The sequence below is a fragment of the Phyllobates terribilis genome, unplaced genomic scaffold, assembly GCF_046119375.1.
Source record: "Phyllobates terribilis strain yellow unplaced genomic scaffold, ASM4611937v1 Scaffold_11__3_contigs__length_659146591, whole genome shotgun sequence".
NCBI classification, from domain to species: Eukaryota; Metazoa; Chordata; class Amphibia; order Anura; family Dendrobatidae; genus Phyllobates; species Phyllobates terribilis.
In genome coordinates, this window is record NW_027362771.1 from 147,297,485 (window position 1) to 147,318,980 (window position 21,496).

The window sequence follows — 21,496 nt, forward strand, 5'->3', positions numbered from 1 at the left end:
GTCTGGCCTTTCTTACCAACACTTCTGTCCGGCTGCCTCGGGCCTCCTCTTGGTAAACTTGGCGCCAGTTTCCCTGACCCTATGTGGTGCCTTCCTAGCGGGTGGAGCAAGGGGCTGCGCCACATAAAATGTCAGAGCCTCCGGTTTCTAGCTGAGGGTCGTTTCCTGCCTCCACTAGTTCGGGGACCGGTCTCCCCCTTTGGCCTGACCCCTCCACGCAGGTGGATTCGGGCGTGCGGTGGCGACTCGCCCGTCCGCACCCCTGGGATCCCTTCATTCCTCGTTCCTGGAGCCTTCTCCGCTCCTCTTCCTTCCTTCTCCCTCTTGCAGGCCTGGGCCTCTGTTACTAGGCCCGCCTCCGGAGCAGAGCTCATGCAGAGCCCCTGCTCCCTGCCACTTCTGCTCAGACTTCTCTGCACTGAACTAAGATGGTGCCCACCTTTTATACTCCCTTCTCAATGCACCCAGGAACTGCTTCCTCCCTGCTCCTGCACTGCAGGGTTCCCCTTCCTCAGTGTTCCCTCCCCCCACTCCAGCCAGGGACAGGGACTGTCGTGCCCATCTCAGGGGCATATTGGTCGCCCTGCCCCACGGCAATGTGGTGTAATGCATGCAGGTGTCGGGTCCTGATCCACACTCCATCCTTATCTGAGAGTGAGATATCACACCTCTGGGTGAGGTGCAATACGTCTGTAGCAACCGAGCCCTCGGTGCTACAGTTCCATTTATCTTCAGCCTAGGTGACGTATTGTGATACAGGGCCGTGATTTTTGCTATAAAAGGGTCCCCTAGACCCCTACCCCAAGCTTTTTAAGAGAATCATATATGGCGTGCCAGGAGACTCTATGGAATGCTTTCTCAGCATCCAACGAGAGTATCTACTTACAAATTTTTAACTGCATCTAGCCCAGGAAATACTTTGTGCCTAGTAGCAGTGTCTGCTAGTCAGCGGATTATCCCGGCTGTTAAGCAAGCTACACCACCTGTAGTTTGGACACTTCATTTTTTGAAAGGAAATGCTTCGGGACCACGGGATACTTAGTGAAGAGCATCAGGAGGCACCCCAAGGCATAGGGGCTGGGACTGGCACTAGGATGCCTTGCGGTGGACAGCCGAGCTCGATCCTTATAAAAGCTTTTTAACTGCAGCAGCTTTAGTGGACGCTACTGGAGCTGGAATTACGCGGCTGCTGGCATGAGACTTGCCCTCCAATAGATCCTTGTAAATGGATTTAAAGTGTATTCATTCAAATTAGAGGGACAATTTAAATTAAAAAGCTTAGAGCTGCCTCCACCACAGGGGGGCTCTCTCAACCCACCAGCGGACAGGCACCAGTATTGGGAGAGGGGGGCTGGCCGTCAGGGTTCACCGCGGCTCTGGCACAAACCCGGCGACACGGAGGTGGCACGGGCAGGAGCGGACTGGCCGTCTCGGCTTCTCACTTTTTGGATTTTAGAAGGGCATGACATGCCTATATCTGTGTCTCCCCCTCCTTTTACTCCTCCACCTCTTTTCTTTTCGCATGACTATATGTACTTGTCACTTTTCCATGTGTTAGTTGTGTCTTCTGAGCAGTTTGTCAGCTTTTGGACACCTTTGAAGGTGTTTTCTATGTGTTTCTATGTGTTTTTGTTTGCCTGCCATTGGTTTTAACGGTGTTCGAAGGTGTTCGACGAACAGTTCGACGAACAGTTCGGCGAACACACGGGTGTTCGACGAACCGAACCGAACTCGAACACTACGGGGGTGGCTCAACACTAAACTTAACCTTACTATGATCCAACTGAAAAGTGATTTTTAGAGAACAAGAATTATCAGCAAATAATAGTTTCTGTGACCAGAGTGAAAATTGTGAGATTGCTTTCATATACAGTACAGACCAAAAGTTTGGAAACACCTTCTCATTTAAAGATTTTTCTGTATTTTCATGACTTTGAAAACTGTACATTCACACTGAAGGCATCAAAACTATGAATTAACACATGTGGAATTATATACTTAACAAAAAAGTGTGAAACAACTGAAAATATGTCTTATATTCTAGGTTCTTCAATGTAGCCACCTTTTGCTTTGATGACTGCTTTGCACACTCTTGGCATTCTCTTGATGAGCTTCAAGAGGTAGTCACTGGAAATGGTTTTCACTTCACAGGTGTGCCCTGTCAGGTTTAATAAGTGAGATTTCTTGCCTTATAAATGGGGTTGAGACCATCAGTTGTGTTGTGCAGAAGTCTGGTGGATACACAGCTGATAGTCCTACTGAATAGACTGTTAGAATTTGTATTATGGCAAGAAAAAAGCAGCTAAGTAAAGAAAAACGAGTGGCCATCATTACTTTAAGAAATGAAGGTCAGTCAGTCTGAAAAATTGGGAAAACTTTGAAAGTGTTCCTAAGTGCAGTTGCAAAAACCATCAAGTGCTACAAAGAAACTGGCTCAAATGAGGACCGCCCCAGGAAAGGAAGACCAAGAGTCACCTCTGCTTCTGAGGATAAGCTTATCCTAGGTCACCAGCCACAGAAATCGCAGGTTAACAGCAGCTCAGATTAGAGACCAGGTCAATGCAACACAGAGTTCTAGCAGCAAACACATCTCTTCAACAACTGTTAAGAGGAGACTTTGTGCAGCAGGCCTTCATGGTAAAATAGCTGCTAGGAAACCACTGCTAAGGACAGGCAACAAGCATAAGAGACTTGTTTGGGCTAAAGAACTCAAGGAATGGACATTAGACCAGTGGAAATCTGTGCTTTGGTCTGATGAGTCCAAATTTGAGATCTTTGGTTCCAACCCCCGTGTCTTTGTGCGACGCAGAAAAGGTGAACGGATGGACTCTACATGCCTGGTTCCCACCGTGAAGCATGGAGGAGGAGGTGTGATGGTGTGGGGGTGCTTTGCTGGTGACACTGTTGGGGATTTATTCAAAATTGAAGGCATACTGAACCAGCATGGCTACCACAGCATCTTGCAGCAGCATGCTATTCCATCCAGTTTGCGTTTAGTTGGACCATCATTTATTTTTCAACAGGACAATGACCCCAAACACACCTCAAGGCTGTGTAAGGGCTATTTCACCAAGAAGTAGAGTGATGGGGTGCCATGCCAGATGACCTGGCCTCCACAGTCACCAGATCTGAACACAATCGAGATGGTTTGGTGTGAGCTGGACCGCAGAGTGAAGGCAAAAGGGCCAACAAGTGCTAAGCATCTCTGGGAACTCCTTCAAGATTGTTGGAAGACCATTTCCGGTGAAGCTCATCAAGAGAATGCCAAGAGTGTGCAAAGCAGTCATCAAAGCAAAAGGTGGCTACTTTGAAGAACCTAGAATATAAGACATATTTTCAGTTGTTTGACACTTTTTGTTAAGTATATAATTCCACATGTGTTAATTCATAGTTTTGATGCCTTCAGTGTGAATGTACAATTTTCATAGTCATGAAAATACAGAAAAATCTTTAAATGAGTAGGTGTGTCCAAACTTTTGGTCTGTACTGTAGATAGTTACACTGTCAAGCAAAAGGGTAACAATGTTTTGAACTTTTTACTTTCAGGCTCCATACTTCACCATCTACTACTGCTTTGTGAGACTACCATCATTTTATAGACAATCATTTTAGCTATCTCATACATAAATTTGCCTTGCAACTATTTAGCATATGATTAGTTATGCAGATTTTTGTCATGTCACTGCATTGTTACTGTTTTGCTCTCGGTGATAGAAAAATAATTTTCTTCCTGTATACTACAAATTACAACCTGTTCTTACATTCCCTAATTGCTCAGTATGTTATTAGGTTGATTCCCAAGCAAAAGGTCACTGGTTCAAATCAAGGAGCAGCCATGAAGAAGATTTCCCAAGAAAAGAGAAACAGCAACATCCAGCTCATCGATAGTGGTCTCTTGGCCAAGAAAATTGCCAAACTACATCATGTGAGTGCCATGACATTTGGAAGAATAAGAAATGAAGTCCGTCCATCCATTCAAAAGCCAAGAGGTAGCCGTACAAGCAAAATATCGGCATCAACAAGTCGGCTAATCACAAGGTATATCAGTTCTGGCGCTACAAACACGGCAGTGGAGGTGGCTCATATGCTTCATAATAGTGATATCACAGACATTCACGCAAGCACTGTGCGATGCATGTTACACACATCTGGAATGGTGGCCCAAAAAAAGGTGAAGAAGCGTTTACAAAAAAGTATGAAAAGTGGACAGTAGAAGATTGGAAACGGGTGATTTGGATCGATGAGACAAAAGTCAATAGACTAGACTCTGATGGGTGCAAATGGGTCTGGGAGAAACAAAGGGAAAGGGGGCTAACGGATCAAGAAATTGAAGTAACTGTCAATTTTTTGGAGGAAGCCTGATGATATGGGGTTGTTTCACAGCCAAAGGCATTAGACCAGGATCAATGATGGTCACAATTCAGAGCTATTTGTGACTATCCTACAAGATGAATTACTTAGTACACTAGAGTACTATGGGTTTGAAAAAGATGACATAGTGTTCCAGCAGGACAAGACCTGAAGCATACATCAAGACTGGCAAAGAAATTGTTTAATGACAATGAAGTAGAGGAGCTGGATTGCCCCCTACAGTTCCCAGATCTCAACCAAATAAACACTTGTGGGTAGAGTTGAAGAAAAAGCTACATTCATACCCAAGTGAGTCTATAAGTATGCACCAAATTTGGGAAAGTGTAGAAGAGACATAGGATCAGACTTCAGTTGAGACATGTTTGAATCTGATCGACAGCATGTCCAGAAGGATTCAGGCAGTGTTAAAAGCCAAAGATGGATTTACAAAATACTAATGAAATAATAAAAATGTAAAATTTAAATTTTTAGGAGCAAAGCAGTAACAATGTAGTGACATGACAAGAATCTGCATAACTAATTATATGCTAAATAGTTGCAAATTAAATTTATGTACGAGATAGCCAAGATGATTGTCTATAAAATGATGGTTGTCTCATGTTCAAAGCAGTAATGGATGGTGAGATATGGAGCCTGAAAGTCAAAGGTTCAAAACATTATTACCTTTTTGCTCATCAGTGTACATACTAAATTAAAAAGCGTTTATTTTTTAAAGAATTTTTCATTAACAATACAACTTTATTTATAGGACATGTTCACTTTAGGATTACTTTATGGGTAATGGTTTCATTTCATATTTAAGATAACAAGATAACAGCATATACTGTATAGGAAACAAAATACAGTGAAAATGTCCAAATACAATAATATATGCAGAAAATTAATCACTACAACATCTGTTCAGTACATTATACAGTTCAATTTTGCAATAGTTAGTGGAATCCGTATAAAGGCATAGTCACTGTATTTTGTGTTGCTGTTCGTTATTGTATAACAACTAGATTTACCTAGTAAAAAATACAAATTTTTAAAGTAATTTTGTTTCTCACTCAACTTTCCTCACCCCTTTCCAGTAAATTTTTCACATCAGCATTTTGGACACAAAGTGAATAGAGTGGAAAGTGACCATTTTATGACTCTTATATGAAAAGTGTTTCCAAATTAGGCTTAAAAATTGCATTTGAATCCAAGAGTTCTGGGGAACAGATTTCTCATTTTCACACTGAAAGCCAAAAGAACTTCAGACAGTTTAAATTAAAGTTCTCAGCAGGACAATTTTATGAAAAACTGATACGTTACACAGATGAAGTAATGGAAATGAAACATCTAAAGGCAAAAGTTTAGCCTTTAGCCTCCACTGAACTATCAAGATAAATATTTTATTTGAATTTATGTTATAGTCAGTATAGCTTACAGAAGAAATATGAAAAAATATTTAAAAAGAAGGGAGCAAATTGGATGCTGTTAAAGCAATTACATACTCTTACATACTCTTCACATTAGTTGTGAAAGTAGCTAAGTCCAAGGTATTTGGTAATTGAATGCTAGCCAGGACTAACAATAAAGTATTTGGGTGTGGTATTGTGGAATCTACAGATTCTACATCTATTCTTCTGAGATTTTTTAATGTATTATTAGTATGATCATTTGTACCTATTATTAGAATTTTTTATGTAATTAATCAGGTTTTCATCTATTGTAGATAGAAATAGAAATGGTAAGAATCTAAGGTAAACAATGAGTGAATTCCCAAGGAAAAACTAAAGCATCTATTAAGAATGGAGTCAGTCCCTATGTAAATCAAAATATCTAATGAACTTTATTAATCAACGCATGATAAAATACACATAAAATATGCACTGCGATGTGGAACAAGAAACATGTTTGACATCTCTCCATAGAAAAATCTTTGACTCACAAATCCGCAATCATTATCCACATGATGTAAACATATATAATCACAGTTCATCTATAATATAATTGGCTAAGCGTGTCTCTGTCTGAAGCCTTTATAGACTGCGCATGCGTGACGCGCAGTCTGGCTCCAGACAGAAGACAGCATCCAGCCGTTACAGGTAAGAGGAGTGTATGGCACCGGAGATTGCGGTATGCGTAGAAACTGACTGCATACCACGATCTCTGGCGCCATACTTACACACTTAACTGACCGGGAGGAGCGTTGCTGCAGCGCCTCTGTCTTCGCCGGAGACCGGGGCAGGAGCGAGGCATCGGATCGGCGCATGCGCATAGCGCTATATGGCGCCATTTTACTGAAGATACATTTGCAGTGTGTCTTCAGCAAAATGGCGCGGTGCTCCAGCGCCGCACTCCTCCCCCGGCCTCCGGCAGAACAGGATACAGAAGCGCTGGAGCACAGAGAAGAAAGGTGAGTATAACTGTTTACTTTTTTGTTTGTGTGTACAGCTTGAAAGGGATGAGGGGGCCACACATACCAGGATTGTGGGGTGAGGGGACCATGCATACCATGATTGGGGGGTGAGGGGACCATGCATACCAGGATTGTGGGGTGAGGGGATCATGCATACCAGGATTGGGGGGTGAGGGGACCATGCATACCAGGATTGGGGGGTGAGGGGACCATGCATACCAGGATTGTGGGGTGAGGGGACCATGCATACCAGGATTGGGGGGTGAGGGGACCACGCAAACCAGGGTTGTGGGGTGAGGGGATCATGCATACCAGGATTGGGGGGTGAGGGGACCATGCATACCAGGATTGGGGGATGAGGGGACCATGTGTAGCACCCTGAGGATTCGGCTGCTACAGGGGTATTGCACCTCAACCCAGAGGTGTGATATTCCACTCCCGGGTAAGGAAGGAGTGTGGAACTGAGCTCAGATAGACTGCATGCACTACATACATCCCATTCCAGAGGAGCAGGCCGACGGTACTCCCACTTAGAAATGTGCAGGTACAACCGAGCCTGTTCCTGGCTGGAGTGGGAGGGGGGTGGTACATCCCATGTAGTGTAGGGGCAGATAGGGGGAGCAGTCTGGGTAGTGATAGGAGCTCATTGGGTGCTGGTCACCTGAGCTCACACATAGAGGGATATATAAGGAGGGCACCAACTTAGATCAGGGTCAGACGCTGAGAACAAGTCAGTTGGAGAGAGAGAAGGAAACAGCAGCCCTGAAGAGAGAGAGAGAGGAGAAAGAAAGAGAAAGACCCAGAGGGGGAAGACAGAAGGGACCCAAGAACCCAAATTAGAGCACCGGGTGAGGAGTCAACAAGAGGGTACCGGAACCCAAGCTGGTGGGGGTAAAGACATTCCCCAGCCAGAGACCGGAGACCGTGGGCAGTGTCTGTCACGGTCACCCACCACATTCACCCCGAAGGCACACCACATGGAGGGTCAGGGAACCCAGGGCCAAGGGTGTCCCAACAGAAGGCCCGAGGGAGCTGGACCTAGGTGAATCACTGGTGGGGACGGCTGAAGAAAGGACAGAGGGAGAGCTCAGGGCCACGCTCCGGACTTGTTTGGGGGTTGGCTGGATCCAGGACCTGGTGGACGCAGCACGGCTCGGGTGGTCACTAGCAGCTGGAGTGACCGGAACATCAGCAGTAAGTAAACACCCTTAACTGCACAACCCGAGTCTGTCTTCATTGCCGGCTGCACCGCACCACCACAACCCCCATCCTCTGCGCCTGTCCCCTCTGAGGCTATACCCCTCCCGTTGGGGGTTATCTCACCAAGCTGCGCACCCACCATCAGCCTCAGCGGACCCTGCTGCAGCGGCGGCCACAGTGACCGCATCCCAACGGGTGGCGTAGTCGACACAAAAGAACTTTAATAACATCTGTAGGACTGCCACATAACACTGAGCTTGACGCCCTGGGCACGGGACCGGGTCACAGCCGCTCGGAGACTACAACCCCCCATCTGATCCGGTGCCGGGTATTCCCCTCAAAAAGGAATATGTCCCAGGGGGCGCGTCACATGCATACCAGGATTGTGGGGTGAGGGGATCATGCATACCAGGATTGGGGGGTGAGGGGATCATGCATACCAGGATTGAGGGATGAGGGGTACCACACATACCATTATTGGGGGATGAGGGGCCCATGCATACCAGGATTCGGATGAGGAGTACCATGGACACCAGAATAGAGATGAGGGGTACCATACATACCAGGATAGGAATGCGGGGTACCATGCATACCAGGCTGAGGGATGGGGTGCCATGCATACCAGGATGAGGGATTGGGTGCCATGCATTCCAGGATGAGGGGTACCATACATACTAGAATAGGGATGAGGGGTACCATACATACCAGGATAGGGAAGAGGGGTACCATGTATACCAGGATTGAGGATGAGGGGTACCATGTATACCAGGATTGGGGATGAGGGGCTCATGCATACCAGGATAGGGATGAGGAGTGCCATGCATACCAGAATAGGGATGAGGGGTGGGGTGCCATTCATCCCAGGCTGAAGGGTACTATACATACTAGAATAGGGATGAGGGATACCATACATACCAGGATAGGGATGAGGGGTACCATACATACCAGGATAGGGATGAGGGGTACCATGTATACCAGGATTGGGGATGAGGGGTACCATGTATACCAGGATTGGGGATGAGGGGCCCATGCATACCAGGATAGGGATGAGGAGTGCCATGCATACCAGGATTGGGGATGACGGAGCCATGCATACCAGGATTGGGGATGAGGGGTACCATGCATACCAGGATTGGGGATGAGGGAGCCAGGCATACCTGGATTGGGGATGAGGGGTGCCATGCAAATAACATCAGGCCCCCTTATTCATCTTCATATTGTTATTAGTGACATTGGTTGTAAGTTTGGGATCTTTTCCTTGCTATGAAATATATCTGGAACAATCAGACGTTTCCTTGATGGTATTACATTATGAATATGTATCTGCCTGTATTTTACTGTATTAAGGACACCATTAATCTTGACCAAATTCACAACTCTATTTGTTGAAATGCAGCCGCAAACTTACAAGGAATCTCCACCATTCTTCACTGTTACATGTAGACACTCATTATTCTACAGAATTTTGGAAAACAAACTGAGTTCTATTAGAGCTAAATATTTAAAATTTTTACTCATCAGTAGCGGAGAACCTGCTGCCATTTTTCTGGACTGACTTTCAATGTTGTCAGGCATAACTGAGCCACAAGGCATTATTCTGATATCACATGCTGCAGAAGCTTTTTGGCTGCATTTATGTGTATACCTGGGTCCCAATTTTGAAGGGAAGTAAGTATGATGTAGCTTTCTTTTGCCGTACTATGTTTCCTTAGCCAATCACTGCATCTACGGTCCTCAAAGTTAGCCCTTTCTTGGCATACTCAGTGCTAAGAAATACAGCTAGATACTTAACCATCAAGCAATACCATCAGGGAGACATCTGATTAACTCCAAATTTATTCTGCAGCAGGACAACAACCCTAAACATACAGCCAATGCCATTAAAGGCAACCTGTAATCTCGGAATATGTTATTTACCTGCAGATATAGGGTTAATCTGCAGATTAATATTGTTACATTGCTGCCTGGCTTCCTGACAGGAAGTGTGAGAAACATATTTCCTCCTGGTAGCCACTGACTTTCAGTCATGGGGACATGCATGGAGTGGCTACAGTCACCGCACACAGCACCGATCAGTACTATACGGTGAGCAGCAGGTCTAAGCACTTCCCAGCACTTTGATTGACAGCTGGCTCTGCAAAGAGGTGCAGTAAAGCAGCACCCAGAAAAGATAAGGCCCTAATATAATATGGCACTGATTCCACATAAGCAGTCTCCCCTACAGGAGAATAAAGTATATCTCTTAGATATGGGCGAATTTATTAGATTGGAATTGAATTCTACTTGAAATTTCAAATAATCAGTATTCCCAAGAATACAGACTTTTGCTTAATTAACTCTGCACAAATTGAGTAATTTAGTGGCCAGCAGGCAGCCTTTTTGCTGAACCGTAGAGAGCCAACAAAAGACTAAAAAAAAAACTAATATCTCCCTGCTCACCTTTCCAGTAAACTCAACTGCTAGTGGCAGATGTTCAAATCTCTACATACCCCAAAGCATAACAAGGAATATTATTTTTGCAGAGAATAAATTAGCTGCAAATCAAATTTTCTTGTCATATCTGTGCGATTTGGCGTATTCAAATCTCATCATATATTCTCATCTCAGGTATCTCTGTAATACGGTGCCATACATACAGTCATAGCCGAAAGTGTTAACACCCTTAAAATTGTTCCACCAAGGGAAGAATTTCTCCCCAAAAAATTATTGCAATTACACATGTTTTGTTATACACATGCTTATTTCCTGAGGAAAAATGGCAAATTGGACATAATTTCACATAAAACCCTCAAAAAGTGCCTGGACAAAATTGTTCGCACCCTTAACTTAATCTTTGGTTCCATACCCTTTGGAATAAATAACTGCCTTCAATCACTTCCTATAACTTCCTACATCAACAAGCTTCTTATGCCTCTCAACTGGAATTTTGGACCACTCTTCTTTTGAAACCTGCTCCAGGTATTTCATATTTGAATGGTGCTTTCCCCCAGCATCCATTTAAGATCTCTCCACAGGTGTTGGCCACGTCAAAACTCTCCAGCTCATTGTTTCAATTTATTTCTGGGTGCTTTTTGAAGTATGTTTGGGGTCATTGTCCAGCTGGAAGACTCACGACCTATGATGCAAACCCAGCTTTCTGACACTTGGCACTACATTGTGACCCTAAATCATTTTGTAGTCTTCAGATTTAATAATGCCTTTCACATAATGAATGCACCTAATGCCAGAGGCAGTAACACCCCCCCAAAACATCTTTGAACCTCCGCCATATTTGACTATAGGTACTATGTTCTTTTCTTTGTGGGCCTCATTCCATTTTCAGTAAAAAAACAGAATAATGTGCTTTACAAAAAAGCTCTATCTTGGTCTCATATGTCCACAAGACACTTTCCCAGAAGGATTTTGGCTTACTCACATTTTGGCAAACTGTAGTCTAGCTTTTTTATGTCTCTGTGACAGCAGTGGGTTCCTCCTGGGTCTCCTGCCATAGCGTTTCATTTAATTTAAATGTTGACGGATAGTTCTACTGACACTGATGAATCCTGAGCCTGCAGGACAGCTTGAATTTCTTTGGAACTTGATTGGGGCGGTTTATCCACCATCCGGACTATCCTGCACTGCAACCTTTCATACATTTTTATCTGCCATCCACATCCAGGGAGATTAGCTACAGTGCCATGGGTTGTGTACTTCATGATTATGTTGTGCACCATGGACAAAGGAACATCAAGATCTCAGGAGATGGACTTGTAACCTTGAGATTGTTGATATTTTCCAACAATTTTGGTTCTCAAGTCCTCAGACAGTTCTCTTTTTTCTATTCACCATGCTTAGTGTGGCACACACAGACACACAATGCAAATACTGAGTCAACTTCTCCCCTTTTTATCTGGTTTTAAGTGTGATTTTTATATTGCTCACACCTGTTACTTGCCACAGGTGAGTTTGAATGAGCATCACATGCTTGAAACAAAGTTGTTTACCCACAATTTTTGGGGTTGTTCCAATACACACAAAGGCAATAAACATGTGTATAACAAAACGTGTAGTTTCAATAATTTTCTTAGAGAAATACTTCCTTTTCTGGAACAATTTCAAGGTTGCCAACACTTTCAGTCGTGACTGTAGGCAGCACCTATAATTATGAGGGTGGTGAAAGCACCAAAAACACATTTTAGCTAATGGTAAAAGAACTAAGGGCCCAATACATCACTGTATTTCCACATTTCTTTTTGGTTTTAGCTTTTATTCGCTGGTTTTTGTTTGTGCCATATTCATCTTTCAATTTGCACCATTTTTAAAGTCAATTTTTTATGTAGTCATCTATTTATTTTAGTTTGTCATTGTGCTCTGAGTTTATGATTTCCAGATGTTTGCACCTGATTCATCATTTGTGACCTTTCGAAAAGTCACAAAATTTGTTGCAAATGAACTCCAGTAATCCTTAGAGTGGTTTCATGTATGTGCGTACTGTTAATGTCAACTTTGTGACATTTTAAAGAACAAACGACTTTTTGCATTAAATGTTGCAAAACAGGTTAAAGAGAAAAATAAAGAGCATTTTTTTTATTTTGCACAAAATTCATAAATCGCATGCATCATTTTAAGTATTTGGCACAAAAAACAAATCAGCGAATAACATGAGCGTAAAAAAGAAAAGTGACTTAAAAAAATCCCAAAAGATGAATCGAGTCCTAAGTATGTCTTCTGTCAGTGACAGTTCATTGATAGTATTTCACTAGAGAGTGCTGAGTGGAAAAGTAGTTAGAAAGTGATTAAACAAGATGATCAAAAAGAAAGATACAAGTATTTTTTTCATAAAAAGACAGATTTGATATGGAATGGAAGTCATGTTGGATAGAAAGCAAAGTGATGATTTGTGTATACTGATGGGCATGGACCCTGAACACAGACTTCTCCAGGAGGTTCATGTTACTGTTTGGTTCAGCAGCACGAACATCTGCTGTTTCCCAGCCTGTCATCTGTGTGACAACGCTAGAAACATCGGCGGCTCTGATCAGCTGTAACATTGTTACCGCCTGTCAGAGAGCTGTGGTTCCTACAGTGTCAGATGAAAGCATGTGAGCCTGCAGCTCTGACAGGCATTGGCTGATGAGAGTACTACTCTCATCAGTGTATGCTTACTGTCGCTGATAGCAACGAGAGCAGATGCCGCTGATGGGAGTATTCATCAGCCGGTGCTTGTGCTATAAATAAATAATAAAAAAAAATTATGTGGGGACTCTTCTATTTTTGTTAAGCAGCACAGGCAAAACTGCAGCCCCTAGCTGTCACCTTTATCATAGCTGATTATCAATATTAGAGGGGTCCCCACGCAGTTTTATAAATTATTTTAATCAATAATTTAAAAAAGCGATGTGGGGTCCCCCATTTTTGACAACCAGCCAAGTCAGTGTGAGCTCTCCAAGTCACCTGGATCATCGTGGGTCACATATGAATTATCATTTCAATGGACAGGTGGGGGATATGGTGCTTTTTTATTTTTTGTCTTTTACAGGTGACATGGGCTTCAGTGGATTAGGTGTAAATGTGAGTATAATGCTTTTTTCATTTTTATTTCAAATAAAGGTGTCAATGTCATTATTTCAATTAAAGAATTTTATTCTTATTGTGTTTTTTTTTGTTTTTTTTTTATAAAAATCTAACTATGGGTTTAGTAATGGGGGCATCTTATAGACGACTCTCCATTACTAACCCCTGGGCTTGATATCAGCGCTGACAATACAAAGCTCACATCAACCCCAAACCTATTTCCCCACTTGCCACCACCCAGGGCAAGTGGGATGAGCCTGGCAAAATGACAGCATTGATGCATCTAATAGATGTGCCTTTTTCTGGGGTGGCTGCGGAATGATATTTTTAGGCTGGGGAGGGCCAATATCCATGGCCTCTTCCAACTCTGAGAATACCAGCCCCCAGCTTTAGCTTGGCCAGTTGTCAAAAAGGAGGGGATCCCATGTCATTTTTAAAATGATTTATTTAAATCATTTTAAAAAATGGCGTGGGACCCCTCTATTCTTGAAAACCAGCCATGATAAAGCTGGCAGCTCAGGACTACAGCCCGCAGATGTCGGTTTTGCCTGCACTGGTTGTCAAAAATAGAGGGACTGCAAGTCATTTTTTTTTATTTATTTTAGCACAGGCGTCGGCTGATGAATACTCCCATCAGCGGCGCCTGCCCTCGCTATCAGCAGCAGCAGGTGTACGCTGATGAGAGTTGTACTCTTATCAGCCGACGCCTGTGACCAGTGGTAACCTTTTTATCACCGGTCACAGATGCTGGCTCACACGCTGTAGTCTGACTCCATGAGAACTGCAGCTCTCTGACCGGCAGGAAGAAACTTACTGTCGATCAGAGCCCGTGTTTGCCGCGCTGTCATGCAGATGACAGCGTGGCAAACAACAGAAGTTCCGGCCCCCCATTCATCTGAATGGGTATCGGGATTTAGGTTCGAATTTGGATACTGTTCTGGTACCCAAATAAAACTTTTTTTAAAAGATCAGCCGAACCCGCCGGACCCAAACATCCATGGGTTCGCCCATCACTATTTGTGTACCTAGTGATACTGTGGGGAAAATGAGATACTGACAAACTGTGGAGAAATTAGATGCCTCCATAATGTGAAGTGAAGATACTCAAAAAAGTTCATGATGCAACATTGAACCATTCACCTATGTTCAATCCATTTACCACGTTTTCTAAGAATATTAGACAATTCTTCAACAAGAGACAGGTATAACTAAATTACAACTCAACTGCAAAGGAACCATACATCTGTGTGCACAGTATCATGACTGCCCTTCATGCCCTGTAAGTATTCTTTACACTGACAGCAAAGAATTGATACAGATGTATTCTACAGACTTCTAAATCTTTCCAGTACATAATGAATAAACTTTACAGCTTAAACTAAATTAGCCATTTAATTTGAAATCAATTGTTCATTGCATATCATACAGTTATATGAAAAAGTTTGGGCACCCCTATTAATCTTAAGCTTAATGTTTTATAAAAATTGGTGTTTTTGCAACAGCTATTTCAGTTTGATATATGTAATAACTGTAGGACACAGTAATGTTTCTGCCTTGAAATGAGGTTTATTGTACTAACAGAAAATGTGCAATCTGCATTCAAACAAAATTTTACAGGTGCATAAGTATGGGCACCTCACCAGAAAAGTGCCATTACTATTTAGTAGATCCTCCTTTTGCAAAAATAACAGCCTCTAGTCGCTTCCTGTAGCTTTTAATGAGTTCCTGGATCCTGGATGAAGGTATTTTTGACCATTCCTCTTTACAAAACAATTCCAGTTCAGTTAAGTTTGATGGTCGCCGAGCATGGACAGCCCTCTTCAAATGATCCCACAGATGTTCAATGATATTCAGGTCTGGGGACTGGGATGGCCATTCCGGAACATTGTAATTGTTCCTCTGCATGAATGCCTGAGTAGATTTGGAGCGGTGTTTTGGATCATTGTCTTGCTGAAAGATCCATCCCCTGCGTAACTTCAACTTTATCACTGATTCTTGAACATTATTGTCAAGAATCTGCTGATACTGAGTGGAATCCATGTGTCCCTCAACTTTAACAAGATTCCCGTTCCCGGTGCCGGCATTGGCCACACAGCCCCAAAGCATGATGGAACCTCCACCAAATTTTACTGTGGGTAGCAAGTGTTTTTCTTGGAATGCTGTGTTTTTTTGCCGCCATGCATAACACCTTTTTGTATGACCAAACGACTCAATCTTGGTTTCATCAGTCCACAGGACCTTCTTCCAAAAAGAAATTGGCTTCTCCAAATGTGCTTTTGCATACCTCAGCCGACTCTGTTTGTGGCGTGCTTGCAGAAACGGCTTCTTTCGCATAACTCTCCCATACAGCTTCTCCTTGTGCAAAGTGCGTTGTATAGTTGACCGGTGCACAGTGACACCATCTGCAGCAAGTTGATGCTGCAGCTCTCTGGAGGTGGTCTGAGGATTGTCCTTGACTGATCTCACCATTCTTCTTCTCTGCCTTTCTGATGTTTTTCTTGGCCTGCCACTTCTGACCTTAACAAGAACTGTCCCTGTGTTCTTCCATTTCCTTACTATGTTCCTCACAGTGGAAACTGACAGGTTAAATCTCTGAGACAGCTTTTTGTATCCTTCCCCTGAACAACTATGTTGAATAATCTTTGTTTTCAGATCATTTGACAGTTGTTTTGAGGAGCCCATGATGCCACTCTTCAGAGGAGATTCAAACAGGAGAACAACTTGCAAGTGGCCACTTTAAGTAGCTTTTCTAATGATTGCATACACCTGGCTATGAAGTTCAAAGCTCAATGAGGTTACAAAACCAAAAAAAGTGCTTTAGTAAGTCAGTAAAAAGTAGGTAGGAGTATTTAAAACAAGAAAATGATAAGGGTGCCCATACTTATGCACCTGTCAAATTTTGTTTGAATGCAGATTGCACATTTTCTGTTAGTACAATAAACCTCATTTCAAGGCAGAAACATTACTGTGTCCAACAGTTATTACATATATCAAACTGTTATAGCTGTTGCAAAAACACCAATTTTTATAAAACATTAAGCTTAAGATTAATAGGGGTGCCCAAACTTTTTCATATAACTGTATTTCTTATTCCCAATGAATGTGGCCCATTTGACAAGTTTCTGTACTGAGCAAAAATTGTATAGCATTAATTGAATAATGGATAAAAGACCTTTAGGAACCTTAAAGCACCACTCCAGCATTTTTTTTTGCACCACTGGAGTGGTGTTTTAAATGTAAGTCTCTTTCCCCCTGTCTGATATTCACCTGCCATTGGCTTCATCGTTTTTCAGCGTCGCTCTAGTCGCTCTCCAGTGAAAAGTTACCTGCCGGCAGCTCCAGTGTTTCATGGGGCTGGGTGGTGGTCACTTTTCAATACAAGTCTATAACAGCCTCATTCTTGCTCACAAGATAGAGCTGCGGAACCGGAGCGGTGCCAAAAAACGGTGACGACGGCAGAGGGTGAGTATATGACCCGGGGCAGAGGGCTTACATTTAAAGTGCCACTCTAGAATTAAAATAAAAACCCTGCTTGAGTGGTGCTTTAACCATCATTGTACTATCTTAGAGGATGGACTACAGTAAAAAAAAAAGGTCTTCCTGAACAATCATATAATTTGCTGACAATAATTCTTTCAATTTCTGGAACCTCTCCTTATAATTTATATAGTCATTGCACTTAACATACAAGAACCTTATAATGAATGGTTTATTGTTATACAAAAGCATTTTAATTGGGCAATTGCTATTAAACCTTTATTATTTTTCAATGTGGCCCAACTTACCAATATCAGAACACTGCACGACACGGAGGTGACATTGACAGCGGAATGGGCACGCAGGTCCTACTGGCTCATCTACTTGGACTGGGTCTGCACCGGATCCATCATCTTCTAGCATAAAATCAAAGAGACCCTTTTGATAGAAGGGTTTGGAGTAGCAGACTGTGGCAAGCAAAGAGAGGATGATAACTGCCTTCATGGTGTCAAAACATCTATAAGTGTACAAACCAATGAAACCTGGAAATCAAAAAAAAGTTGTGAAAAGCCAATTACTGAATGAATGCATTCAAGTTCATCTGTATGCTCTATTACTCTTAACAGTCATAAAGGACAACTTACATTGTATTTCACATTTATGAAAAATACTAATTGTATTAATTTATTTTGGGGTTTGGAGAGTAAATTATATGTGTAAGGCCACGTGCACACATTCAGTATTTGCTCAGTATTTTACATCATGATTTGTAAGAAAAAATCAGGAGAGGAACAATTAGAGGAAAAGTATAATAGAAACACATCACCACTTCTGTATTTATCCTCCACTCCTGGTTTTGGCTTACAAATACTGATGTAAAATACTGACCAAATATTGAACGTGTGAACGTGGCCTAACAGGAATTATATCAATTTCAAAAACTGATGCCACTAAGCACTAATGTGCATTTAAGCTGTATCAATATGTTGCTCAGAATGCACTAAATGGAAAACTCATTGGGTAAGTTAGACAGATTTGTAAAACATATGTAATTTTTAGTTTACATTTTGTGCTGGTGATTCATTTCCGGTGAAAGGAAGAGGGTTTGTGGAAATTTTAGTAATAGCTCACTGTGTAGTTATGACAAGTGACGGGTATAAGCTTGTTCTTCTCTGTTGTTACTGTCACTAGTCAAACTACTTCAGAAGCTTCTATGCTATTTAATAATATTCTGGGCAAGAGTATATAACACTCTTATATACTCAAACACAGTATTAAAAGGCTTTCAAGCACAATATATATTGTAAGTGTTTACATGCGTGTAAACATATAGATATTTACACTGCAAAATACATATACACATTATGTGTGTATGTATATATATATATATATATATATATATATATATATATATATATATATGGAAAAGTATTGTTGATATTGTTGTGGGAGCAACACTTCCACAAGCAACCAGCCAGAAAGGTCCAAATATAGAAAAAATAGAATGGAAGCAATAGGAATAAGTGAGTAAGGTGGACTTTATTCACAAAAATAATTGTGACCTTTCAGCTTCTCATTGAAGCTTTCCTAAGCAAGAGAAATGCCTCATATTAGAAGCTGAAACACCACATATATCTGGGTGAATAAAGCCCACCTTATTCATTTATTTCCATTGGAGTACTGCTTCCTAATATTTGTTTGTATATGTATATTTTTTGTTTCTTTTTCTTTTTTGTTTTATACGCTCATACATATACATACATGTATGTGTGTATATATATAGATATATACATATCTATATATATATGTATATTCTTACTGTACTAGTAGAAATATATTTGAATCTGCTTTGCAAGTGCAATGCATCTGGAATCTGTTGAAGTCAGACAGCAGCGTGTATAAGTAGTCCTATCTAGTCTTACATAAACAGGAAGTACAATTACCACTTCCTTTCCTTGGGGCACTTACTCATCAAACATTATCCATTTGCCAATGGCCATGTAAGATGCTGATTTGCTATCATCTTCCAGTTATGGAGAATACAGTACACCCCCAATAATATTAGCAATACTGATATAACTACAGATACATTAAAACAAAGGGTTGGAATGGAAAATGGCATGAAATGAGCAGACTATAAAATGCTTCTATACTAGTACTTGGCATTTTGTCTCAGCAGAAATGTGATCTTTTTTTATTCCATTTTCCAAATGAGAAACGTATGACAGCTCTAAAACAAAAAAAGTGGAAACTGTTACTGAGCAAGAATATATTTTTGGGCTGAGCACCTGCCTTTCATAAGACATACCATTAAATGCATATGTTTTAAGAATATGGCTATGTTTCTTTAGGAAAATATTTGAATTAAAAGTCTGACTAATCGGAAATGGGTTCTTCATGGCAAATTTGTGCAGAAATGAGCTTGAAATTTCCACTGTAAAGTATGCTCTTTATTTCCTCCTTTTATTGTGTAGATGATCAAAATAAAATATTGATAGAAGCAGATAGTATTCCATTATATTTCTGTGGTGTATGTTTATAGTGTTCTCATATCTTGTTATTTCTTGACAGAACCATTGATTTGCCTGTGCTATTTGTAAGGGGTGGAGTTGAGGGATAAGAGATTTTATAAAGTCTTACATTAACTATTATCATCCTACAGTATTAATGCATTCATCACAGTGCACAAATCTATCCAAACTAGTTAATATATTCACAATTACATAGTGTACTGCTGAATTTATATTCATAGTGCTAATATAGAGTACACCAGTCCTGCTGTTGTTACACTACAAGTCCTAACTTGCCAAGAAAGTTTTATTGCTTCAATGTAGAAGGACACATTTATGTAAACATTGACCTAAGCCTGATGTATATCACACATGTAGTATCCATTCATTCAGTCATGCACGTTTGCTTGTACACGTGTGCATATAAATCTCACAGTGACTGCATATCCTTTAGTTATTCGGAGCAGTACAATAGTGCCACAAATTAGATAGGAAGTAATCACTAAGCCACAACCATACAGAATGGCACCACATGGCTTAACGTTCTTAGAGTCTACTTAATTAAGTTATTATAACCTGTCATTAAATGTAAGCTTTCATTGAGCTCACAACGCAGAAACATAAAATTGTAATATGCTACATAGTTATATAGTCTACAGAATATTACACAGTAACACATGGACACTTCTACTAATCCTCAATAAGTATGGTGCAATATATAGCATCAATAAATCATAGCAATGTCAACACTTTATTAGTATCCTGCTGTATGCGTATATAAAGATTACATCTATGCAGAAGCATACTCAGTACTACTTTGGTCTCAAATTAGGATTAATCATTTCTTAATCAATAGCAGCAATTGTACAGTCACATAAAAATCTATAAGCAATAAGACCCATGCAGCTTAATAGGGCTTGACTGGAGTTAACTCTGTCTACTTTTCAGATTAAACACAATACTGAAGAAAAAAAAAAGTTTCCCTTTTATCTCCAGTGCTAATATAATCCATACCTGGTAGTCCTGGGATTTGGAAGAAGAACTTTCCAAGCAGAAATGTAATTTAAATATTCAGTCCAGACAAAAGAAGCCTACAGGTGTGTAGAGGAGGAGGGGGTAGACCCAGTGCTCTGCGACTGTCACTTTGTGAAAACCCTCCTGCTCCTATTCCTTAGCACTGTTAGAGAATACAGTTTCCTTCAATGAACACAATCCAGGCTGACACCCACATTAGATCATATGGTAATGATATGTCTCCAAGGTCTTTAGCCAGAACTTTATCAGACTTTCTTTTACAAATTCATACTACACACCGTCTTCTAGTTTTTATAGTATTGTTTCTCTTACTTCAGTCACTGGATCTTTTTAGAAGGGAGGGCTGGGGAGATTTTTCTTATGTCAAATAGGAAAGATTGAGGTGTCATAAATGTTCTTTCTTGACTTTAATTTCTCCTAAACTGTTCAAAGTTTGTGCTACAGACCAACATTGATGCACATCAGGTAGCATTTTATATTGTCTCCAGCGCATCCCATATGAAGTATTTCACAGCTTATGATTCCACATCCTTTAATGATTCTGTAAGCACATCGCTTTTAAATATAACTTGTTAAAGATCATATTTTATGGATCCAGTGTAAGCATAAAGCTGTAAAATAAGTCAAGTTATACCATAGAACACTGTAGAATGTAGAGTTTCTTTGTTGATATACTATATATATATATATATATACATATATGTATGTAATATATATATAAATATATTAACAAATATATATCTATATATACTGCATATAAACATATACATACTACATATACATGTAGTATATGTACAATGACATAGGGGGTCACATATATATGTATACATGTATATTCCTCTCTTCCTTGTACATTCATTTGAAGTTCGCTCTTGAAAGCACATGAAACATATATTCCTTTAAGGCAAAAATATCCATACAGTTCAGAGACTTGACATGTCCCACCAAGCCTGCCTCAAGG

At 41.1% G+C, this 21,496-nt stretch overlaps 1 protein-coding gene across 1 annotated transcript in view; it reads right to left on the reverse strand.

The window, feature by feature from the left end:
* The window catches only part of DCN (decorin), a 159,190-nt gene extending 138,386 nt beyond the window's left edge, over window positions 1-20,804 (reverse strand). Inside the window, exons 1-2 of the mRNA XM_073651649.1 lie at window positions 20,515-20,804; window positions 17,299-17,532 (exon numbers count right to left, since the gene is read on the reverse strand). Coding sequence (XP_073507750.1) covers window positions 17,299-17,494 — 196 coding nt within the window. The 5' untranslated portion in view covers window positions 17,495-17,532; window positions 20,515-20,804. The remainder of the gene's footprint in view (window positions 1-17,298; window positions 17,533-20,514) is intronic.
* Window positions 20,805-21,496: the final 692 nt, after the last annotated feature.